Raw genomic sequence first — 23269 nt, 5'->3', positions numbered from 1 at the left:
GGGAGCACACAAGAAAGCAGCTAGCTCTATTTGCAAGCTGGAGATAGCAATCCATATTTGCTTAACTTTAAAGGAGTTTGGTTTTCTGGGGCTTATATGTCCATATATGTTAACTCTTTGACCTATACAAGAACAGGAGTATTCACATTTAGAAAAGCGCTATGCTGCTTGGAGCCCATGAGACAGAGCAGGATACTGATACATTCTGATTAAATACCATATACGTACACCATAGTCTTCACTGAACAATATTTCTTTTGTCATTTTCAGAATAAATATCAAGGTGCAGTCTTTGATTTTGTGACAAGACAAGTATTTGACATCAGTATCATGATTCTTATCTGCCTTAACATGGTCACCATGATGGTAGAAACAGATGATCAAAGTGATGAAATGACACATGTTCTATACCGGATTAACCTGATATTCATTGTCCTCTTTACTGGAGAATGTGTCCTCAAACTGATTTCCCTGCGCTATTATTATTTCACCATTGGCTGGAACATTTTTGATTTTGTGGTTGTCATCCTGTCCATTGTAGGTAAGGCCTCCTTCAAACAAAACAAATTGAATGTCAAAACTATCTTATGGTGTCTCATGCTTAACTTTCTTTATTATTCCAATAATTTATTGTTCAACTACACTTGTTTCCTAGATTTACGTAGTCTACACATTTACATTGTCCTATATCACCATAGCTTATGAGTATATTAGGAATAAACTCAAAAATAATATGCTTTGCTAGCTTTTACAGAATGAAGCTTACATCTAGCCATGTCAGGTGGGGTAATCTCTGTTGTTCCCCAGCCTGCCATGCCAGGGTCCGCAGTCTACTGGAACACTTCTGCATCCACTGCTCAGTGGAGCAATGAGACCAAAGTACACATCTGGTTCTCAGTGTATGATAATGGGAGCTGGAGTGGGGGCTAGGGCCAGGTCAGAGCCCCAAAGCACAGTCTGCTCAATTGTTAGTAAGAAAATGATGTAATTGCAGAGTGGAAGCAACTAGACCTCCTCCCTTAAGTCAGTGTTGCAGGCTGCATGTCAGTTGAGCAGGAGCCTCTCATTTTTATTGATTCTATCTTACTTTTCCTAATGCCAAAAGTGGCTTTATTGCATTTCTGGCATCACACTTTTGGCAGCAGATTTAGTATTACCAAAGAAAGCTTAATATTTTATTTAAATTGGTTAGTCTCAAAAGTGTTGCCCAATTTAGACTCTAGGTAAGAATAAAAAGATGAGAATGGTTCTGCTGTAGAAAAGCAATGCACATCACTTTGTATGCATTAGATAAAACATGAAAACAGGTTGGCTTCTTAAATTCCAGAGTTGTTCTTACACATTGCCACTATATAAAAAGATGGCCAAGCCTATAGCCCAATCCCATGCAAACTTACTCAGAATTGATTTACTTCATTCAGAGAGACTTACATGCAAGCCAGTGTGCAAAGGATTGCAGCCTTAGTCCTTAAAGCTCTTTGAAGCACTGATGCTGGCAAGGTATGCACTAAAGATAAGACACTGGTGTTTTTTACCCAGGTCTTTTAGTTCGCATCTCCTCCAGAATGGAGGGTGTGTGTTCACATATTGGCCAAATTTACCCCAAAGTCTCTGCAAGCTATAGTGGAGCACTTCACACACGAATCGGGGTTTTCATTGCACATTAGAGTGTAGTCCAATTTATATGCAGGGTTTAAAAAAATACAATTTTTGCATTGGTTTGGGGGGGCAACTTTGAACTTGCAGTAAAGCCTTGTGGTAAAGCGTGCTGTGTGAAAAATGCGACTGAGAAAGAAACTAGAATGATGCCAAATGTGTTCTTCCTTTTCTCTTTCCCCCTGCACTATTTTCCCTACGGAAATCATTACAAAGAAGCTGTTATGTGGCCTAGGATGGAAGCCACTCTGGGTACAAATAGCATCTTCCCTCCAGGAGCAAATAGCAGCTTTAGGGAGGATTTTTGGTGGGACTGTGAAGTGCACAAAAGGGATTAGTATCCTGTGTCACAGTCCCAATTTGGATCAGGCCTCCATGACTATTTTTTTTAAAAGACACAAAAGGTATACTGTAATGTATTTAAAATAATAATGTCTAGTTTGAGTCTGACAAAAACCATGCTAAACAATTATTATGTTATTATTTTTCAACAGGTATGTTCCTGGCAGAGATTATTGAGAAATACTTTGTGTCCCCCACTTTGTTCCGCGTTATCCGACTTGCCAGGATAGGTCGAATCCTGCGGCTGATCAAGGGTGCAAAAGGGATACGCACGCTGCTCTTTGCCTTGATGATGTCTCTTCCTGCCTTGTTTAACATTGGCCTCCTCCTTTTCCTGGTCATGTTCATCTATGCTATCTTTGGAATGTCCAATTTTGCCTATGTTAAGAGAGAAGTTGGCATTGATGACATGTTCAACTTTGAAACGTTTGGCAACAGCATGATCTGCCTCTTTATGATTACCACCTCTGCTGGCTGGGATGGCTTGCTAGCACCCATTCTGAACAGTGGGGAACCAGACTGTGATCCTAACTTGCCTCATCCAGGTAGCAATGTTAAAGGAAACTGTGGTAACCCTTCAGTTGGGATTGTCTTCTTTGTCAGCTACATTATTATATCCTTTTTAGTTGTAGTGAACATGTATATTGCTGTTATTTTGGAGAACTTTGGCGTAGCAACTGAAGAAAGCGCTGAGCCTTTGAGTGAGGATGACTTCGAGATGTTCTATGAAGTTTGGGAAAAGTTTGATCCAGATGCAACCCAATTCATGGAATTTAAAAAACTTTCCGAGTTTGCAGCTGCTCTCGAACCTCCTCTTCATTTACCAAAACCAAACAAGGTTCAACTTATTGCAATGGATCTACCCATGGTAAGTGGTGACAGAATTCACTGCCTTGATATATTGTTTGCTTTTACAAAGCGTGTTCTGGGGGAGAGTGGAGAGATGGATGCCCTTCGCATACAGATGGAAGATCGCTTTATGCAATCCAATCCTTCCAAAGCCTCCTATGAGCCTATTACAACTACATTAAAACGAAAACAGGAGGAGTTATCTGCTCTCATTATCCAGCGGGCTTACAGACGTTATCGTCTGAGACAAACAGTAAATCAAGCGTCATTTGTATATAAAAATAAAATTGAAGGAGGGACTGGCCAACGTATCAAAGATGAAATTCTCATCGACAAGATAAATGAAAACTCTTACACAGAAAAAACGGACCTGACCATGTCAACAGCTATTTGTCCACCATCCTATGATCGTGTAACCAAGCCCATTGAAGAAAAACATGAAAAAGAAGAGAAAGATGTACAGAAGAAAAAGTAAAATACAATTTTAAAATTCTGATTGCGTAACAAATTGTTTACAGCCTGTGTGAGTTATGTAGTTGTGTCAACAGGACTCCTCTAGGCGGTATATGCCAAACAGACAGTTTTTACAAATATACTGTATTCTTAAGGTCAGTGCCTATAACAAGACAGCAACCCCTCGTCCTCCAAATGTGACTGTAAAATATGGTAAGAATTTGACAGGAGGTTACTGTTTTCATTACCAGCTGACACTGCTGAAGAGGAGAGAAAAATGGCTAATCAGTCTGTAGGGACCAGTAAAAGGGGTTGAAACTAATATTTTTTGTGTGTTAAACATAAAACACTTAGTACAGTCAGTGTATCCACTGTTTGCATTTCAACTGCCATATTTGCCATCTTTTTACAAAATCTGTGTTGGTGGATTCATCTTTTTTTCTTTTTATTCACACATTGTGACTATTTTTGTAAATGGGGTTTATGTTGGGGAAGGGGGTAAGTGCTACTTTACCGGTATGAGGACCAGGTGTTCTATTATATGACTCTCTCTAATATGCACACCAAAATGATTTGCATGGAGGCATGCTGCACTTATAGATCATGCATGGGGAAAACATTATGTCACAAAGAGCAACAGGTTTTTAACAACTCTGTTACTGTGAGGAATACTCAATTCTGAGGTGCTTAACAATAGTATTCATGTTGTGTTACATCCAGACGAGTCTTTAAATGCCTCGAAAGCCCCCTATAATCCACAAGACCAAAACAGAAGGATTATTTTTACACAGACAATTCAGTCTCAGCAAGAGCCGGAGTCACAAGTCACTGGTTTTATGTCCTTGTCCAAACAATGTTCTGTATAGCTTACTTAAATCAATGTGCCCTAAAAAACCGAACTGACCAAAAACCCCTTCTAGATCTGTTCCGCTTTCTCCTGCAGTATTGTTTAGCCATCTTCAGCTCTCAGCAAGGTTGCCAATGTACGTGTTTAACGAAGAACCCTCTGTTGTGTAAATAGTAATTTTACCTGTGGTGCATGTTTGAGCAAATGAACAACAACCTGAGCACATTTATTGCATCAAATATGTACCACAATAGGTTTAGTGTGCAAGCTTTCAACAGGTAAAATGATGTATTCTCTACCATTATAGACAGTTTGGATCCTATCAATGCATGTTTATATTGCCTATGCTGCTCTTCCTTCAACTGTCCAGAATCTTAAATATGGAAAGCCATATGTCAGAGGTAAAGTGAAGAAGAAAAAAGTTCAACAAGACCTCATTCCCTCATATCATTAAGCAATATTTGCCGCTACTTGAGAAAATTTGTTTTACTTTTTTTTTAATTTAAGTGAAAACAAATCTGATGTATAGCCAGACTGTACAGACATGTTGCAAACTGCTAAATCTGTTGAAAATATTAGAATTTTATAAGCAAATATAAATATTGTAAAAATCATGTTATTTTATTTTATTTTTGAGCATTATGTACATAAAATAAGAAATGAATTTTATCTTAAGGTTGATGTTGCAGCCTTTTTGGTTACATTCTGTCCATAGCACTTTTTCATGGAAGACCTTCAGCAAATAAGAAATGAAGAAGAGACGGGTAACAGTAGCTTTCTGCTTTTTAAAATTATATTTGCTAACATTTTCAAGGTGCAATAATTCAATAATTTGTGAAGGAAAGATTCACAATTTGCTTGCTTCCAAACGGCTGTTCTTTGCCGTTGGAAGAGGATGTAATATTTTGTTTAAATTTCTAGCAGTGCCTGCATCAGAAAAACATAGCCTTTTTCTTTCACAGGACCATGATATTTCCCTGTTTTTATTTATGCAGACTATGTTTATTCTTTTGATTCATGCTTCAATAGAACTGTTATAAATATATATTGGGTCCACTGTATTTTTTCACAGAAAAAATAGCGAAATGATATAACCCAACACACCAGGACATTTTATGTTTCTTACACGGGATATGTTAAAAATAGATTCTTTCTTTTAACAAATTATCAACTTATATTGTATTGGTGAACTGCATGCAGGAAATGCTACTAATATCCTAAATAATGCTATACATCATTACTAATGTGCAAAAATAATAAAGATTAATTTTTTATTGTAATTTCCTTGGCTATTTTTCATATCTAGGATCATATAAATTTCAGTTTCCAATGTAAATAGGAATAGATAGTGATGTCGCTAAGCACACCTATGTGGAACTTAGTTCCACCGGCTGACATCCTGACTAGGCATGTGCACAAAGTGCAGGTGGGGGCAGGAACAAGCGGTAGATTTAAGGAGCAGGTAAAAGACAACCACAGGTCTCTGTGGACGCCAGGAGTCGACACCGACTCAACGGCACACTTTGCGAGGTGCTTACCTGCTCCTCTCATACCCTGTGTGCACTTGGACACCATGTACATGCCGACGCTGCGCTCAGGCTGCTGGGAACAAGGAAGCAGCTGTGTGTGTACTTTTTGGGAACACAGTGCCACAACTGGAATGGCGGCGAAGCAGGTATGCACCCTGTATCTGCTCTTTAAAGCTACCACACACACACACACACCAAAACATTTTGACTACAACAACTCGACTTGTTTTGGCGCCTCGAATTAGAGGCCAAAACTATTTGTGCACATGCCTAATCTTAACCATGTGGAGGCTGCTCTGTGCAAACTCCCACCACAGCATTTAGTAATTACTTTGGCTTCTCGGGGTGGGGGCAATTTTCATTTATCTCTCCACTCCCCAAAAGCACTCCCTGTGACATGGAAGTAGGTCCCTGAGGGTCATACAACCCTCAGGGACCCATCTTTGAGTCACAGAGAGGGCTTCCAGAGGGGATGTGAACATTGGACCACCCCCCACCCCCATGTGCACAGCTGCATCTCCACTCTTGTCACCAGGGCATTTTTCACACAGGGCTTTTAGCTCGCATCTCCTCCGGAATGGAAGATGTACCAGATTTATTCCAGCCAGATTTACGTCAAAGTCCCTGCAAGCTGTCAGGGAACACTTCACATGATTGGGTTTTTCATTGTGCGTTACAGTGTAGCTCGATTTATATCCAGGGTAAAAAAATCCACTTTTTGCATTGGTTTTTTGGGGCAACTTCAAACTCACAGTAAACTCACGGTAAAGCCTGTTGTGTGAAAAACAGGATGTCGGCCACCAATATTTGTTCCTTAACAATTACCAGCCAGTTTCTAAATCACTTTGGGCATAGTGATTGAGCATCTGGTGGTGACCCAGCTGCAAAAGATCTTGGATTTTGAAGACACTGTATTGGCTGCCAAACTGTTTCTGGGTACAATTCAAGGTGCTGGTCGTCACCTTTAAAGCCTAAATAACTTGGACTCCAGGTACCTTCAAGGCTGCCTGCTTCTGGTTTAATTTATCCATCTAGATAGGTGTGCTCTATGTGCTGACATCTGCTGAAGCTTGCTTGTTAAGTATATGGGACAGGGCCTTCTTGGTGATTGCCCACAGAGTGTGGAACACTCTCAGATGAGAGCCACATGCCTGCATCATTCCTAATCTTCCAGAGAAAATTAAAGACTGCTCTTTTCACCCAGGCCTTTTGCCAGTAAGTAGTTTTTCTCTGACTTCCTTTTAGTCTGATTTGTAGCTGCTGTTAGCTGGCTTTTAGTTATATATACTTTAATGAAATGCTTGTTTTTAATTAACTTGTTTACTGACTTCTTGTTCACCGCCCTGGGCTCCCAGGACAAAGAGTGGTATACAAAGATTGTGAGCTACACACACACAAGGTCGAGTTCTATGTGTATAGTCCCGCTGGATGAATTGCTGCATTCAACACCAGGAACTGGGCAGTTTCCACCGAGCTGGATCAGAATTCTCATACACAACCCTAAGGTGAGCATTGTCAGATCCACAATATTGACAGAGCCAATCATATTTGAAGGCAGTGAGGATGGATCAGAATGAACTGTATAATTAACCAATAGGCTCGGGCAGATAAGGACTTGCATCCCACTGTCTCAAAATTGAAGCCAATGTTTTAATATTGTGGAGTCAGCATTTTGCCTATTATTTAATACATTTATATCTTGCCCTTATTATACTAGGTTTCAAGGCAGCTAATAACGGGTTTACCCTCGTCCTGCGTCTCTATTCAGTATGTTAGATTACCCCACTCTCACATGCTGTTGCACTTGACTGCTGGATCAGGAACAATGTGTGGTTAGCATGTTGGACTGGAACCGGGCAGACTCATGCTCAAATCCCTGTTCAGCCATGAAACTCACCAGGTGACTCTGGGCCAGTCGCTTATCTCTCAGCCTATTCTACCTCACAGGGTTTTTGTGAGGATAAACATAACCATCTACAGTACTCTGGGCGCCTTAGAGAAAGAGCGGGAACTACAAGTAAATTTAAGAAAAAGAATCCTATTTTCCAATACTGTAGCTTTTCCCTTTAATATTATGCAGTTAATTTTAATCACCTTCTATACAACTTTTCAGTCTGTTTACTCAAGTTGAACTATACCATAAACAGAATTATGAACTTGTAAGGGGGAAAACAGACATTCCCTTTGTTGAGAACAAGTATACCATATCGGAACCATGTCTGTTAAATGCTTGCTCAACAATCTCTTCCTCGCTTTGTTATTCGAACTTAATATCTGCAGTGGGAGTAACACTGGTCGTTACTTATAAGCTGCTACGCGATGCAACAACAAACCCGGCAGATCCAAACCAGCGTCTGATTTTCTTACACAGCCTAAAGTTCACTAGCGAACCCGCAGAAGCTAATAAACTTACTCCTCCACTTACTTATTACCATACTAAGAAAGCTCCATCCAATCAAGCTTTACCATGAGACGTCACAAACCTTTTGTACAGCCGTCGCCCATCCTTCTTTTCTATTCGCTGACGGCTTGCCGAGTACTTAAGATCAGCCAATAGAAACCAGAGCAAAGATGAAATTCCCTGTCTTGTCTTTGGTAAACGTCATGTATTGCTTGACTATCCGGCAGGAGACAGGAGAGAATAAAGGAATCAAGGGGAATGCACAGGCAGCGCCTCATTTCCGGCTCTCGTTTGACAGAGGAATGTCTGCATATACGGGACAAAAGCACGATAGGCATGCATTCAAATGAACGGGGTGGGTAGTTACGATCGTCTCTCTGTGAAAACTCCGATATGCCTCTGAAGAACTCCACGATTCCTGAAACAAAGCTGGAAAAGTAGAGGTCAACAATTGGAAGCCCTTTGGATGAAATCTGGTCCTTTAAGGATGCCAAATTACTCTTTAGTTGGTTGCCATCCTAGAGGGAAAGAGTTATGAGTAAAGCGGCGGAGGCACCTATATAAACTGCAGGCGTGAAGTGACCTAAAGTGTGAGATGAATGGCCTCTCTCGTTCTTTACTTGTTGTAATCATAGTGGTCCTCCAGGAAAACGGGATGCTCAGAGAGCACTAGTTCTTTATGAATGCATGCTGTAAACTTTTATATGTATCAATACAGTATAATAAAGGATGTAGCCTTGGCGGTTTGTAGGAGTTTAATATGAAGCGATAGCTTGGGGCAAACTGCAGCAAGGGAGGAAGGAATGTTATTTATTTATTTACATCTAAGCATGCCATATCTCTAAGGTTAAGTGTGGGTAACCTGGTTTTTAAAACTATATAAAAATCAATACAGTATAATAAAGGATGTAGCCTTGGCGGTTTGTAGGAGTTTAATATGAAGCGATAGCTTGGGGCAAACTGCAGCAAGGGAGGAAGGAATGCTTCCATTTGGGCAGAAATAGAACCTAAGGAAGATGTCCCCTAATGCAATGGCTTGCACACTCCCCCCCCCCACCAGTTAAAGGTGATCATCCCAAAATAATAACGTACAAGAGTCCATAAAAGCATAGTGGAGCAAAAACATGTTATTTAAAGACCTTAAAATTTAGCAGTCATACGGAAAACAAGCAATTAGTTCTATAACAAAGATTGTAATGTTACTTTGAAGATGTGGATTATATTTTAAAAGAACATAAAAAATTTAATTATCAAGGGACTCAGTGCCTAACAGAGCCAGTGTGTTGTAGTCAGTAGAGTGTTGGGCTAAGACTGGGGAGACCCCAGTTCAAAACCCCATTCAGCCATGAAACTTGTTGGATGACTCTGGGCCAGTCATTTTTACTCCCTAACCTACCTCACAGGGTTATTGTGAGGATAAACATAGCCATGTAAGAACATAAGAACAGCCCTGCTGGATCAGGCCCAAGGCCCATCTAGTCCAGCATCCTGTTTCGCACAGTGGCCCACCAGATGCCGCTGGAAGCCACAGACAGGACTTGAGGGCGTGCCCTCTCTCCTGCCATTACTCCCCTGCAACTGGTACTCAGAGGCACCCTGCCCTTGATGCTGGAGGTGGCCCACAGCCCTCCGACTAGTAGCCGTTGATAGACCTCTCCTCCATGAAGTCATCCAAACCCCTCTTAAAGCCATCCAGGTTGTTGGCTGTCACCACGTCCTGTGACAGAGAGTTCCACAAGTGGATCACGCATTGTGTGAAAAAGTACTTCTGTTTGTTGGTCCTAGACCTCCTGGCAATCAATTTCATGGAGTGACCCCTGGTTCTAGTGTTGTGTGAGAGGGAAAAGAATCTCTCTCTCTCTATCCACTTTCTCCACACCATGCATGATTTTATAGACCTCTATCATGTCTCCCTGCAATCGTCTTTTTTCTAAACTAAAAAGCCCCAGGTGTTGTAGTCTTGCCTCATAAGAGAGGTGCTCTAGGCCCCTGATCATCTTGGTTGCCCTCTTCTGTACCTTCTCCAGTTCAACAATGTCCTTTTTAAGATGTGGTGACCAGAATTGTACACAGTACTCCAAGTGTGGTCCCACCATAGTTTTGTATAAGGGCATTATAATGTTAGCCGTTTTATTTTCAACTAGCTGAACCTGCACAGAGCATCTGTGCGGTAGTTCACTTCCTTTTGGGGGTTAGTTGGGAGAATTTGTTTGGCTGGTCCTTCCACAGCTCTCTCACTCGCTCTGTCCCCCCCCCCCACAACAGCTCTCTTACTCGCTCTGCCCCCCCCACACCACCTCTCTTGCTCGCTCTGTCTCTCTCCCCTCCGCGCCTCTCTCTCTCTCGCTCTCTCCACCCTCACCGTGCCTCTCTAGCCCTGTCTCTCCCGCGCGCGCCTGTCTCGCTCGCCCTGTCTCTCCCCCGCGCGCCTGTCTCGCTCGCCCTGTCTCTCCCCCGCGCGCCTGTCTCGCTTGCCCTGTCTCTCCCGCGCGCGCCTGTCTCGCTTGCCCTGTCTCTCCCCCGCACGCCTGTCTCACTCGCCCTGTCTCTCCCCCGCGCGCCTGTCTCGCTCGCCCTGTCTCTCCCCTGGCTGGCCTCCACCGCCCAGCCAATCCGCTGGGTTACTGGGACGCATCCCCACAGAGGCACGTCTACGAGAATTAATATAATAGATAGATCCCCTTTCTAATGATCCCTAGCATGGAATTTGCCTTTTTCACAGCTGCCGCACATTGAGTCCACACTTTCAATGAGCTGTCCACCATGACCCCAAGATCCCTCAGCTCGGATCCCATCAGCATATACTTAAAGTTGGGGGTTTTCGTCCCAATGTACATCGCTCTGAACTCCTTGGAGGAACATAAGAACAGCCCTGTTAGTCGACCATCCTGTTTAACATAGTGGCCCACCAGATACCTCTGGGGAGCCTACAGGCAATAGCTGAAGGCAGACACACCCTCTCTCCTGCTGTTGCAACTGGTATTTAGAGCCATCTTGCCTCTTAGGCTGGAGGCCTATATATATAGCCTATAGCCCTCAGACTACTAGCCGTTGATAGATCTGTCTTCCATGATAAATTCCATGAATTTATCTAAACCCTTCTTAAAGTCAGCATAATTAACAGTAGTAGAGAAATGTAAAAATAAACAAATTTCATAGCCCAGTATTGGCTCATTCCTGTACTTTGAAACCACCATTATAATGTACAGCAGTGTTGACAAATTAAATCTAGTAACAGACACATGCACAAAAGGTATGATAGTAAATGAATGTATTATAGTATGGTTCAATAAATAACCAATGTGAAAATGTACAACATACATGGATATAGAGATTATCTCACACACACCCTAACTCAGGCTTAGGGAAGCCCAGCCTGGGTTAGGCTGTGTGTGGGAACCGCCAGGATAGGGCCCAATCCTAGTGGGGCAGTGCCACTTAGCCCCACTTTGTAGCCTGGCTGTTAGCCAGGGTTAAGGGCTTGGCTGAGCCCTTAACCTGGGCTCCAGGGTTGTATGTTCGCTGGAGCTATGTGTATCCCCAGTGGACACAGAGACAGGCACCTAGGGTGCCCATCTCCTGGGAGAATCCCCCAATCCATTACGTGTATCATGAGGAGCTCAGTGCTGGAGGCACACAGTGAGCCCGGTCTCACGATCAGTGAGACCTGGTTTGCGAGAGTGAGCGGGGAGGGCAGGTGCCCTGGGTAGCCAAATCGGTCACCCACACGATTGCCGGTTCCGTGACGGAGCCGGCGGGGGCTGGGGCTGATCAGTAGTGCAGGGCATGCTGGCGAGACCTCCGGAGCTGGGAGGAAGCTTTTCGCCTCCCCTCCGGGGGTCTCCTCGTGAGTAGCCGTGCAGCAGAGCCGTGCAGCTCAGCCGTGCAGCGGCTACTCACGATTTTAAAAAACGGGTTTGCAGAGCACTCGCTCCACAAACCTGGGTTTAGGGGCGGGCTACTTGAGCGGGTTACCCACTCAAGAACCACCAGGCTCGCAGCCGAGCCCGGTGGTTCTCATGATTGCAGAAAATCGGGCTAGCGGAGGCTTGCCTGATTTTCTGCAATTGTGTGAATAGCCTCAGTGTGGATCATCTGGGAGTGCAATTTTGCAGCCGCTGTCAGCGGCGGGGGGCGGGGGAGGTGTGTGAGTTTGACCAGACTCCTTCTGCCACTGTCTGTGTGAACAACCTCCTTATTTGCTAATAATATAACAATTAGTTTTTCACACTGCATAGTATCCAAAACACAGTACAGCTGCTGCACAGGTCAGTGATCTTGCCTCCTTTTTCTATTTCTTTGCAGGAGGGGAGAGTGTCATGATACCGTCAAAACTCTGCCATGAATGTGAACCCTGTGACTCTACCTTGTTTTGTTTGTATATTTCTAACACCACCTTCTCTTTGTAGCCACGCCACCATTGACTCATACTCAGTGGTGAAGTTGCAAATTCAGAAGTGCAGGTGCTCTCCATGAGAGCCTCCATGGCCATGCCCACCCCAACAGCCAGCGAAGCCAAGATGTACCAATGCTCTGTCCCTGCATGTCCCCCCCCCCACTACACCCCTGCTCATACCTGAAGAGAATTATCAAAAGCTTCAGCTGCAACTTTGGCCCATTGAAATGGACTGCTTGGAAATTCTATCAGAGTAGCTCACACCCCTAATTTTCCAAGATAACCAGTGGCAAAATTTGGGGGCCTCTCATTCCATATACATGTTTGTGCTACATTCAACTATTCCCAGAGGGCAGCAGCTGCACTAGAAAAATATATATTGGGAGGGAATCCACAAAAGGGGCTAAATAATATTGTGGGAGTGGGGAAAACTTTATTTGTCCTAGATTCCAATTTTGGAAAGAAAAGCTATATTTTGTGTGAATGCTCCCATCTAAACATATGTATTGGTTTTGATAGAGTTGATGTTTACTTATTATTAACAGTGTTTATATATTGATTTTCCAACCAGAAAAAAAGTTTTCAAAGCCCTTTATATAGCAAAAGGGATGAGAGAAGGTAGTTCTCTGTCCCAAAAGGGCTCATCATCTGAAAAGGAAACCCAAGGGAGACACCAGCAAGAGGGCTGTAGGCTTGAACAGTCCGTCTGGATAGTGGCTTGAACACAGACAGTCTCTCCCCCAAGGCTGCAGAGGCAAGACACAGTTTGCATGATCCCTCCGCCTCTGCAACCCCCGCCAAATGCTGTCAAGATTAACCAATACTTTAGAGGCCCTCAGTCTTGTGGGAGCCTCCCTAGGACAGATTGCCCGCTTTGTCCCCGTCCCCACCCTTCCTTAAAAATACAAGGGCGGGGGACCGCCTTAAAAGGCCCCTCTTAGTCCAGCTAGAAGCGATGTCTACCCAGGCGTAAGACTCCAGCCTTGTTTTAATTAGCAGTTTTGTGATGCAGCAACGGGTTCAACAATGGGATGTGTGTGTGTGGCACCTAGCCCAACTTGGCGGGGGAGGAGGAGGCATTTGCACCCTTCGGCTCCGCTCCTTTGGCGCTGCCGCCAGCCGCCTATACGGAGGTAGCAAAAACACAGAATCTTCTGGCACCTTTTATTGTAGCATATGCTTGCAAATGGCAAAAAGGTCGAATATGAAACGGTTGTAGGCAGCGGGGAGATCAATAGGAAGGCGACGACCTCCTTCGCTTTCTGGCGAGTTCTCCCTTCCCTCCTCTGCCTCTCCTCAGGCCCCACCTCCTGACGCGCCTGGAGGAGGAGGGAGCTCTTGTTGTATTGGCAACGAGGAGGGTTGCGTTGGATGCTGCTGCGGCGGCTGCTCCTGCTTCCGGCGGCCATGGATTCTTCCTTGCTGCAGGTTTGTCAGAGGCGCCCCAGGCTCCCCCCTCCCCTCGGTGGCGATTCTTCTTCCCTCGTCTTCTGCCACACTGTATTGCCCCCCTCCCCTTCTTTTTCTGGTACTATCTTTTGTTCTCCTTTTGGAAGCGTAACGTCCCGAGATGTTGTGAAGAGTGCAGGCGTGGGGTGCGGGCAAGACCGGAGGACCGGTGCCCCTTCGCCAGCAGCAGCAGCAGCAGCAGCAGTAGTACAGTTATATGTTTCCTCCTGACAGGTTTGCTATGAGGCAGAATGTAATGCTCCTTGCTCTGGAGGAGCAGCAGCAGCAGCAGCATTACCCGCACTGCCTCGTGAAAAGCTGGCGCAGGGCTCTGGGCTCCTCAGCCTGTCGAATTTGCATGATGCCTGCAAATGGATCAAGGCGGGTTGTTCTCCCCCTGGGGCCTTCCCAGCTCTCATTTCGAAAGACAGCCGCACAGAATAGATTAGAGCTTTGCCTTTGGCCCGTGTCCATTCGGCATCGTTCCACCCACTACGGTTACTGTGGGAAACATACAGCCCATGGAGAATGTGCCACAGTGGCAAACTGGAGCTTGCCACTGAGTTTACGTTCAGGTTTCAACAGGGACCTGCAGTTATGTTCTTCTGCTTCTCACACACTCACACTTTGTAGTTCCAGTGAATGTGTGAAATGATTTAAGATAGATCTCTTAAAATATAGGGCTTGGCTTCTGCATGGAAGGACTCCACAGTCCGTGTGAGCATATATATGTATAGGCAGCACAAGGGGCACTTACAGGGAATGGAAAATCCATGCCTACCTCCTGTTTCCCCATTCAGCTCTCCCTCCATGTGCCATTTGTGCAAATAACACAGATGGAGTACAGTATTTTAAGATGAACCACCCCTCCACATGATGAGGTTGCAATGGGATTGTTCAAGGTGAAGCACACTATCCACCAGTGTAAGAGGGATTCCCAGATGTTGTTCACTCCCGTAATTGCCAGCCATTGCAGCTGGGAATGCTGGGAAGAACCCATATGCTTCCACAATGCTTCAGATGAACCATCATTCCCCCCCCCACATGATTACATGGCACTGGGATGATGTACTGACAGGAGGGAGCAGTATGCCCCCAGATTCCTCCACAATGCTCTTAGGGCAGGCCAGCAAACATACTGGCCAAACTGGTCCATTTGATTACTACTTATTTATTCAACATATTTCTGTACTGTCTGTAACCATAGTCTCAAGACAATTCACGACCAGTTAAAACATGCATAAATTTGCCACTGTGGCACATTCTGCATTCTGAAAACATCAGTAATAGCAGACAACTTTCCCTAAAAGTCAACTCGAGCACTGGTCTTCCCCTACAGTGAACAGCTGCTGGAGAGTTTTGCTTCTAGGTTTCACTTTCAGTTCATGCTGGGCAACAGTGAGGCCTAACAAAGCGAGTGTGCATCCTGGAAATGCCCCAGAATCCTTTTTCTGTTTAATGCATGTACTTGCTTATTTGTGCTTATCAAAGTACCATCTCCATTTCAGGCTTTAATTAATTATTATTGCCGGGAAGGCTATTTTCGTCATGTCCAAACAGTTGCAAATGAAGGCATTAAGCTGTTTGGCAGTGACCCGGTGTTCATTTTCTACCGTGCTTATGGCATCCTGATGGAAGGTAACAATCTACTGAATATCTTTTGAATATTTTAAAATATTGCTTCTTTCCCCAAGGCACAGCAGCTATCATGCTTGTGAGCTGATTTCTAAACAATTGCAGATTATGTGCCTCACATTAGAGGTCTGTTACAGTAACAGTTAAGATTTGCAGTTAAATGTTTGGTTATGCAGTAAAACACATGTAACCAGCATTATTGGGAATTGCTTTGGATGTAAGAGATCTACAGTGAAATCCTTGCTCAGCCACGAAGTTCATTGTGTGAACCACATCTCTCCACCAAACTTGCATCCCCTGTCTGTGAGGATATTACATAGCCTGCACAATTTAGAGCCCCTGCCCCCAAGAGAAGCTATTCTTATGAATAGCAAGGTATATTTTAATTTAAACCATTGTTACTCAAACTGTAGGTACTAGGGAGAGGAGTAGAATTTAGGGATGTGCACAAAACAGATTTTGCATTCTGTTTTGCGCTTGAAACATGGGTGGCCGAAACATTTTGTCGAAATGCCTGGTTGGACTGGTTGTTTTGACAGAACAAACTCGAAACGTTTCTAGTGTTTCAGCCATAGGAAACAATGGGAAAACACAAAACACCCCACTGTTCCCCATGTGTAGCTCCTAGAGAAATCAAAGTGGGTTGGCTGGTAGGGTTAGGAATCCTACTAGGGTTTGGGGAAAAGGTTAAAAAAATTAATCTCCCATTTGCCCATTTCTTTTTTGGGTCGGATGGTAGATAGCTCCCATTATGCGCTACCACCCAACCAACTTTGGTGTCCCTAGGAGCTACCCATGGGGAACAATGGGGTGCTTCGAGTTTCCCCATTGGTCCCTTTGGCCGGAACAAGCTGCACTCACGGAGTGCACACACAAGTTTTGCATTGCAATTTGCAATGCATTTTGCAACCCTGCCTTGAAAAACACTGCAGAAGCACACAATAAAAGGGAATGTGTCCCTCCCAACACAGAACACACATTTCAAACAGTCCAAAAATGGCCAAAAAAGAATCACTGACATAGAATCCACTGCCAGCCACAGTGCTTGCACTACAGTAACATCATTGGCACAACTTGCTCTCACTCACACAATTATGACTCCTTGTATTCCTAGCATTGCAACAGCTTCCACAGCTGTGCCCTTAGCAGCAAGTATAGCCATAAGCTCAACTAGAGCAACTTCAGCCACATTTTGACTGAGTAGACCTTACAGTGCAGAGCAGACCAGAGCAGTGAGTGAAGCACAAGTTACTCAAGATTAGACATCACCACAGCAATCACCAAGAAATATTACACACACACAAAGCTGCCACAGTCCGTTTCTCTCCACAGCACTATCTCACAAACAAAAAACCACAACTCAAGGAAGGAAGGCACCCAGTTCTGTCTTTTGTCAATCTGAGATCCAGCAAAACCAGATAGTTATAGCAGTAATAGCACAGCCTATTATACTCAGTGCTGAGAAGAAAACCACAACATTAAACCTTCCTTTTTCCTTTCCTGATGTATCCTCTCAGTTCCTTTGAATACACTTTATCCCCTCCTTTTGTGTTCCCCCTCCCTCCCTCCCTCCCTCCCCCGCCGCCCAGCCAGTGGTGGTACTGTTGCCCATGGCAGCACTTGATTTGTATGATAACAACCCAACCAAGAAGCAAGGAGATCACAAGCCAGTTGGAAGCCAGCACCAGAAAATCATTCAGCAAGGGGAAAACAGGCAGAAGTTCACCCAGTGGACTTTGTAGCTTTGGGGAGGTTATACCTAAGTTTCCCATCTTGACATTTGAGCCACCTAAAAGAAAGAGAGTAAAACATCACTGTCCTTTGCTGTTATTCCTGTCACTTACAATATATGCTATGTGGCTAAGATGCACAAAGGGTTGTTTCCTTTTTTACTTGTAGAGACTATACATTTTTCTCTTAGTAGGCTAAGCATTTTCTGCATTTTATTTATTTATTTATTTATTTATTTATTTATTTATTTACATTTGTATCCCACTTTTCCACCAAGTAGCCCAGAGTGGTGTACTACATACTTAGGTTTCTCCTCACAACAACCATGTGAAGTAGGTTAGTCTGAGAGAGAAGTGACTGGCCCAGAGTCACCCAGCAAGTATCATGGCTGAATGGGGATTTGAACTCGAGTCTCCCTGGTCCTAGTCCAGCACTCTAACCACTAAACCACGCTGGCTGTATGACTTCTGTATATGACTTCTTTCAGTCCTAATGAAACTGTTACTTTACTCATAACAACTGAATACCCATTTTATTGCAAATCTCCAAACTGAAATTCGCATATTTTGTATAATATTAAGGTATGTTTTTCTCCATGAGTAGACTGGTGAAGTGGATATTCTGTTGAGTAAGAAAACGCAATTGACCTTCTTGAATTTGTTTTCTTAGGGCGCATTCAAGAGGCTCTTGCTGAACTTGAATCTGTTAAAACCAAGCAGGATGTATCTCTCTGCACAATGATGGCACAGATCTATGCTCAAAAAAAGAGCCCACATCCAGGTATCAGTTATTTTTGCAACTAATAAAACAGTATGGACTCCAAACAGCTATGTAATTGTGCATAATGGATACATGTACTTTTGTTTCCAGTTTAGTATGAAAGTATGGTACCCTGGGAATGGGGCCATAGCTCAGTGGTTGAGCACCTGTTCTGCATGCAGAAAGTCTTGGGTTCAATCCCTGGCATCTCCAGGCAGGGCTGGGAAAGACTCGTGCCTGAAACCTTTGAGAGCTCCTGCTCTTCTGCATAGATAGTATTAAGCTAGATGGACCAGTGGTCTGACTCAGTGTAAGACAGCTAGCTATGTTCCAGTGCCTTGAGCTTTAGGAATGAGGTGTACTAAGCTTCCAGGGTACTTCTTGCAGTGTGAAGGTACCAATGTTACCTACTGCAAGTGGTCATGAACTACAGACTTTCCAGGAGCCAGGCTGGAGCTTTGCTGTTTGAGCTATTGCATCTGTGAAAAACCATAAGGCCATTCTCACAACCAATTTTGGTGGGCAGGAAGGGTGTGGCGGCGGCGGGGAAGGCAAGATCAAGCTTACCTCCCTCCCCCCCCCCCCCGACAATTCTGATCCATGTGTGGGACGCACAACTCACACGCCCACACGATCCATGCTGCTCTAAGCAGTGGAGAGTTCTGGAGGCTGGGAAAATGCAACCCGGCTTCCAGATATTCCCAAATGCCCCATGCAAGGAGGATTACTACTCAGGATTAAGTCCAAGGTCACCTTCTCTCTGATTGGTTCTGCAACCTACTGTTCTGAGGCATAGTAATTTAGCATGTCTAGAAATTTGGCCTCTCTCTCAATACCCACACATGAATTTGCCCAGTCTGTGTGAGGATAATTGATGTCACCCATTATTACAGCTCTGTCTCTCTTTGACACCTCTCAAAGACCCACTGAGTACAGCTTGCAGATCCCCACGCCATCTCCACTCTCTGCTTCTCTTCCTGTTCTGCATACTCTCTACCTGCCTTTCTAGAACTGACCTCTGTTTGCCTCTGATCTATGGCTTCACCATGCCTCTTGGTCTGGCACTTTAGCCAGCCAGACTACCTTACTGGAAAAAATTCAGCCCTCCAAAGGTCTAGGTCCGTCTTCTTTCTCTCGGAGAGGTTCCAAATCTTCCCCCAGGAGCTGTCAAAGAAACTTTGCTGTACAGAGCAGAAGATATTTGTTTCAAGTACAATTAAAATAGATTTTAACTTACTAGTTAACATTAGCAGGATCAGAGCTCTAGATCTCTCTGAAATATTAGTATCTCAAGCAGTCACAACAGTTAGATCTGCTTGATTAATAAGTTGAATGATGATTAATATGCTACAGTGAGCACTTAGAAGGACTTATGTACTTCAGCAGATGACAGCCATGAGAAAGGTTATCATGATGTTTAGCCTGGAGAAGGGAAGACTAAGAGGAAATGTAATAGCTGTCTTCAAATATCTGAAGGGCTGTCACATAGAAAGAGGAAGGGACTTGTTCCTTGTTGCTCTTGCAGACAGGACTGGATCCAGTGGCTGAAATTACCAGGAAGCAGATTTAGGCTAGACATTAAGAGAAATTTCCTAACTGTAATACAGGTCAGGAATCCTTTATCTGGACTCCAGAAAGCTCCGAAATCCGGACACCATGCCGGGGGTGGTGGTGGTGGTGAATGCTTGTAGCTTCAACCTCTCACACACACACAAAAACCCCTCAGCCCCCCAACCAATCCCGGCCCCAACTCAGTAGCTAATAGAGTATATACAGTACTGTATAACAAATCAGCAAAAAGCCCGCAACTCACAGAGAGAACATTACTGTCGGCTGGGAAGCATTGGGGCTGGGATTGGGCGGGATGCGCAGTTTGCAGGAGCGATCGCTTACGGCCCCTAAACTCACTGTTGTTGCTTCCTCAGCTCATTAGCTCCCCTTTTAGTTCTTCCCCTCAGGCTTTGCTATCTGCCTTTTGTTTACTGCCTCTCAAGCACTGCCACTCATACACTTCTCAAGCCGGTCTGAGAGAGGGGAAGGCGGGAAGGAGCTTGGCAGGAAGGCACAAAGGAACTTCATTTTCATCTGAGTTTCATTTCCACCTAAAATGCCATGTTTGAGTAAATTCAGTGTTTATTTGATTAGATACTTTAAATAAAACCGTTAAAAAAACCCAATAACCTTTCATGCCCAAGATATCTTATTTATGAAAATATTCCAAAATCCAGAAAAATCTGAAATCCGGAACACCTCTTGTCCCAAGCAGTCCAGATAAAGGATTCTCGACCTGTAGCTGCTCCACATTGGAACAGTCTGCCTCATGTAGTTAAGGATTGCTGTAGTCATTTCCTGCACAGAAGATGGGGTTGGACTAGAAGACCTCCAAGCTCTGTTGCCAGATTTGGCTTTTTAAAAGCCAAATTTTGGGTTATGGTCCATTTGTCTCACGTTCTGGCCACCCTGGAAGGTCCATTTCAACTTCAGCCTTCTATTATCATTTTTAGTTGAGCCAATTCAGCGTGAGTGCCCCACAGAAGGAATGTAACCTGTATTCAGCTTTTGGCATGCTGTTGCTGAATCACATGTGATATGGTTTGCAGTATTCATTCATTCATTCATTCATTCAGTTTCTATACTGCCCTTCCAAAAATGGCTCAGGGAGGTTTACACAGAAATAACAAATAAATAAGATGGATCTCTTAGGGGTGTGCACTGGACCGCGGACCTGCGGCTCGGCACTGGGGTGGGGGGTTCCATTAAGGGCGGGGGGGGCTTTACTCACCCCTCCCGCGCTTTGCTGCTCTGGCGCCATAATTATTTTAAAAAATGCGCCGCAGAATTGCTCGTTGCTTGCCGCTCCGGGGCTCCTTCTTGACTTCAAAATCGGGCGGCAGGATACTTCCCTGCCGCCCCCGAAGCCCCCTCAAGCCATTTGAGCTCTTGAAATCTCGCCCGGACCGAGTGCTAAAGCGCTCGGGCGGGCGGCGGGGAGATGTCTGTCCGTCCGCCCGCCCCTTCCCTGCCTTCTGCGAAGTGCAGGGAGCCTTCTGCGCGCGCGTGCGCAGAAGGCTCCCTGCTTCTGCGCACGCAGAAGGCTCCCTGCACTTCGCAGAAGGCAGGGAAGGGGGCGGGCGGACGGACAGACATCTCCCCGCCGCCCGCCCGAGCGCTTTAGCACTCGGTCCGGGCGAGATTTCAAGAGCTCAAATGGCTTGAGGGGGCTTCGGGGGCGGCAGGGAAGTATCCTGCCGCCCGATTTTGAAGTCAAGAAGGAGCCCCGGAGCGGCAAGCAACGAGCAATTCTGCGGCGCATTTTTAAAAATAATTATGGCGCCAGAGCAGCAAAGCGCGGGAGGGGTGAGTAAAGCCCCCCCCGCCCTTAATGGAACCCCCCCCCCAACCCTCCCGAACCAAAACCACCCCTTGTCCGGATCGGTTCGGAGGCCAGTGGAATGGCCTCCGAACCGATCCGTGCACACTACTAGGATCTCTGTCCCCAAAGGGCTCACAAATCTAAAAAGAAACATAAAACAGTCACCAGCAACAGTCACTGGAGGTACTGTGCTGGGGGTGGATAGGGCCAGTATGTTAAAAGCCACATGCAGCCTGTGGTGGCATGGCATGGCATGGCATGGCAGCCTGTGGCTACTACATGCTGGAATCGTTATGTAAATCCACAGCAGTGAAAGCATAATGTGATTGCACTGATTCATTAGCATATTTTCATCTCAAGTGCTTACAGTATGTGCTGTAACTGCTGTTGACTCACTTTCATGATATGGGCTGTTAGTAACTCCCTAAAGATCCTTGTCTATGTGTGATTCTATTTATAACTAACAGAGTGATACCTATTTTGTGGGTCAAAACCATCACCTTGAATTTAAAGGTCAAAAACATCATCTTGAATTGAGCCCAGAAACAAATTGATAACCAGTGCAGATGGCAAAAAATCAAGGTGATGCTACTTGAACTGCTAGCTCTTTTTATATCTTATGCACATATAAAAACAGGTTATAACCGCTTGCTGACTGTCATCTGTGAGCCCTCCAACTTACTCCACCTTGACTGTGTGAGCAGCTGTGATATAATGAAAGATTAGGGGAAATTTTTGCTCCTGTACCATTTCTGTGAGGGAAATGAAAGATCATTTTAGGGAAAACTACACAATGGCTAGTGAGTAATTGTGTTTGTGCTATTGGCAGGTTTGTGCTGTGGAGACAGAGGCAGATGTGATGGGAAGTCAGGCTTGAGGTTGGTAAGCTGAGATTGGTCAAGAGGTGCAGTATCTAGGGGCCATTGGGCACAGGAGACAGAGAGACCATTCACACAATCAAAAACTGTGTTCTACCCGGATTTGGGAGCTGTGTGTTCTCTCAGTTTTTGGTTGTGTGGAAGCAAGGTTAGAGGAAAACTTGGGTAGCTATTACTCTTACCTTGCTTCCATACAAGCACTTCTACCCAGGTTTCACTCTTACCTTGCTTCCACACTACCAAAAATTGGGAGCACATGCAGCTCCCAAATTCGGGTAGAACACAGTTTTTGATTGTGTGAGTGACCTCATTGTGTCTTAAAGAAGGGGGCAGAGCACACAGTGAGCTGAGAAGTAAGGTAACTGTGAATGATATTTGGCCTTCCTCAGGCCCTTCTGAAGGAAAGATGGGTCCAAAGTTGAAGGATTAGGAGCTTCTGTGAGACAAATGGTCACTTTAGCTTGGGGGAACCTTGTGCAAGGTCCAGGAACAAAAGGATAACTTAGGGGGTACATTGTAGGCCAGATCCCTAGGCCAGAGAGATTGGACCTAGAAATAGTGAGCCCATTTAACGACCAGTGAGAAAGGGCTACCTGGTTTGCAGGGAAGAAGCCCGAAAGCATTTACCTCCCCGCAGATTATCATTCCACCATCTCTGGGTGGGTGGATTTCCCGCCCATACAGGTACCGGCTCCTGCTGGGAGCTCCGGGGGTCAGGGTGCTACCCCCTGCAGTGCCAATGATGCACTGCATAAGTGTGTGGTACATTATGGGGATCCCCTCCCCCCAAGTCTGCCAGCTGTGGATGCTTGCATCTGCGCCTGACACACGATCAAGGAAAGGGGGTTAGGAGAGCGCTGGGCTTCCTTAGCCTGGTTTTGCGCATGCATGTGAATAGCCTCAGTAGCTGAGAGGAGAAAAGACCAAGATAATGTTACGTATTGATTTGAATTAACCAGAGATATTGGCTA

General features: G+C 44.8%; 2 protein-coding genes across 8 annotated transcripts in view; both read left to right on the top strand.

Annotated features, from left to right (window-relative positions):
• The window catches only part of LOC128331014 (sodium channel protein type 1 subunit alpha), a 179336-nt gene extending 173909 nt beyond the window's left edge, over positions 1–5427 (top strand). For all 4 annotated transcript variants that reach the window (XM_053264397.1, XM_053264383.1, XM_053264404.1 and 1 more), the window contains exons 26-27: positions 271–541; positions 2151–5427. In XM_053264397.1, the coding sequence (XP_053120372.1) occupies positions 271–541; positions 2151–3322 (1443 nt within the window). In that variant the 3' untranslated portion in view covers positions 3323–5427. The remainder of the gene's footprint in view (positions 1–270; positions 542–2150) is intronic.
• Positions 5428–12403: 6976 nt separating this feature from the next.
• The window catches only part of TTC21B (tetratricopeptide repeat domain 21B), an 81156-nt gene continuing 70290 nt past the window's right edge, over positions 12404–23269 (top strand). The window contains exons 1-3 of one of the 4 annotated variants that reach the window (XM_053264332.1): positions 12404–12451; positions 15431–15560; positions 17958–18068. In XM_053264332.1, coding sequence (XP_053120307.1) covers positions 12419–12451; positions 15431–15560; positions 17958–18068 — 274 coding nt within the window. In that variant the 5' untranslated portion in view covers positions 12404–12418. Of the gene's footprint in view, positions 12452–13635; positions 13902–14040; positions 14157–15430; positions 15561–17957; positions 18069–23269 lie in introns of those variants that run through there. The other 3 variants (XM_053264324.1, XM_053264339.1, XM_053264346.1) reach the window with 3 other exon arrangements.

Source organism: Hemicordylus capensis, chromosome 1 (assembly GCF_027244095.1).
Source record: "Hemicordylus capensis ecotype Gifberg chromosome 1, rHemCap1.1.pri, whole genome shotgun sequence".
NCBI lineage: Eukaryota > Metazoa > Chordata > Lepidosauria > Squamata > Cordylidae > Hemicordylus > Hemicordylus capensis.
This window is presented reverse-complemented; position numbering and strand designations above follow the sequence as displayed.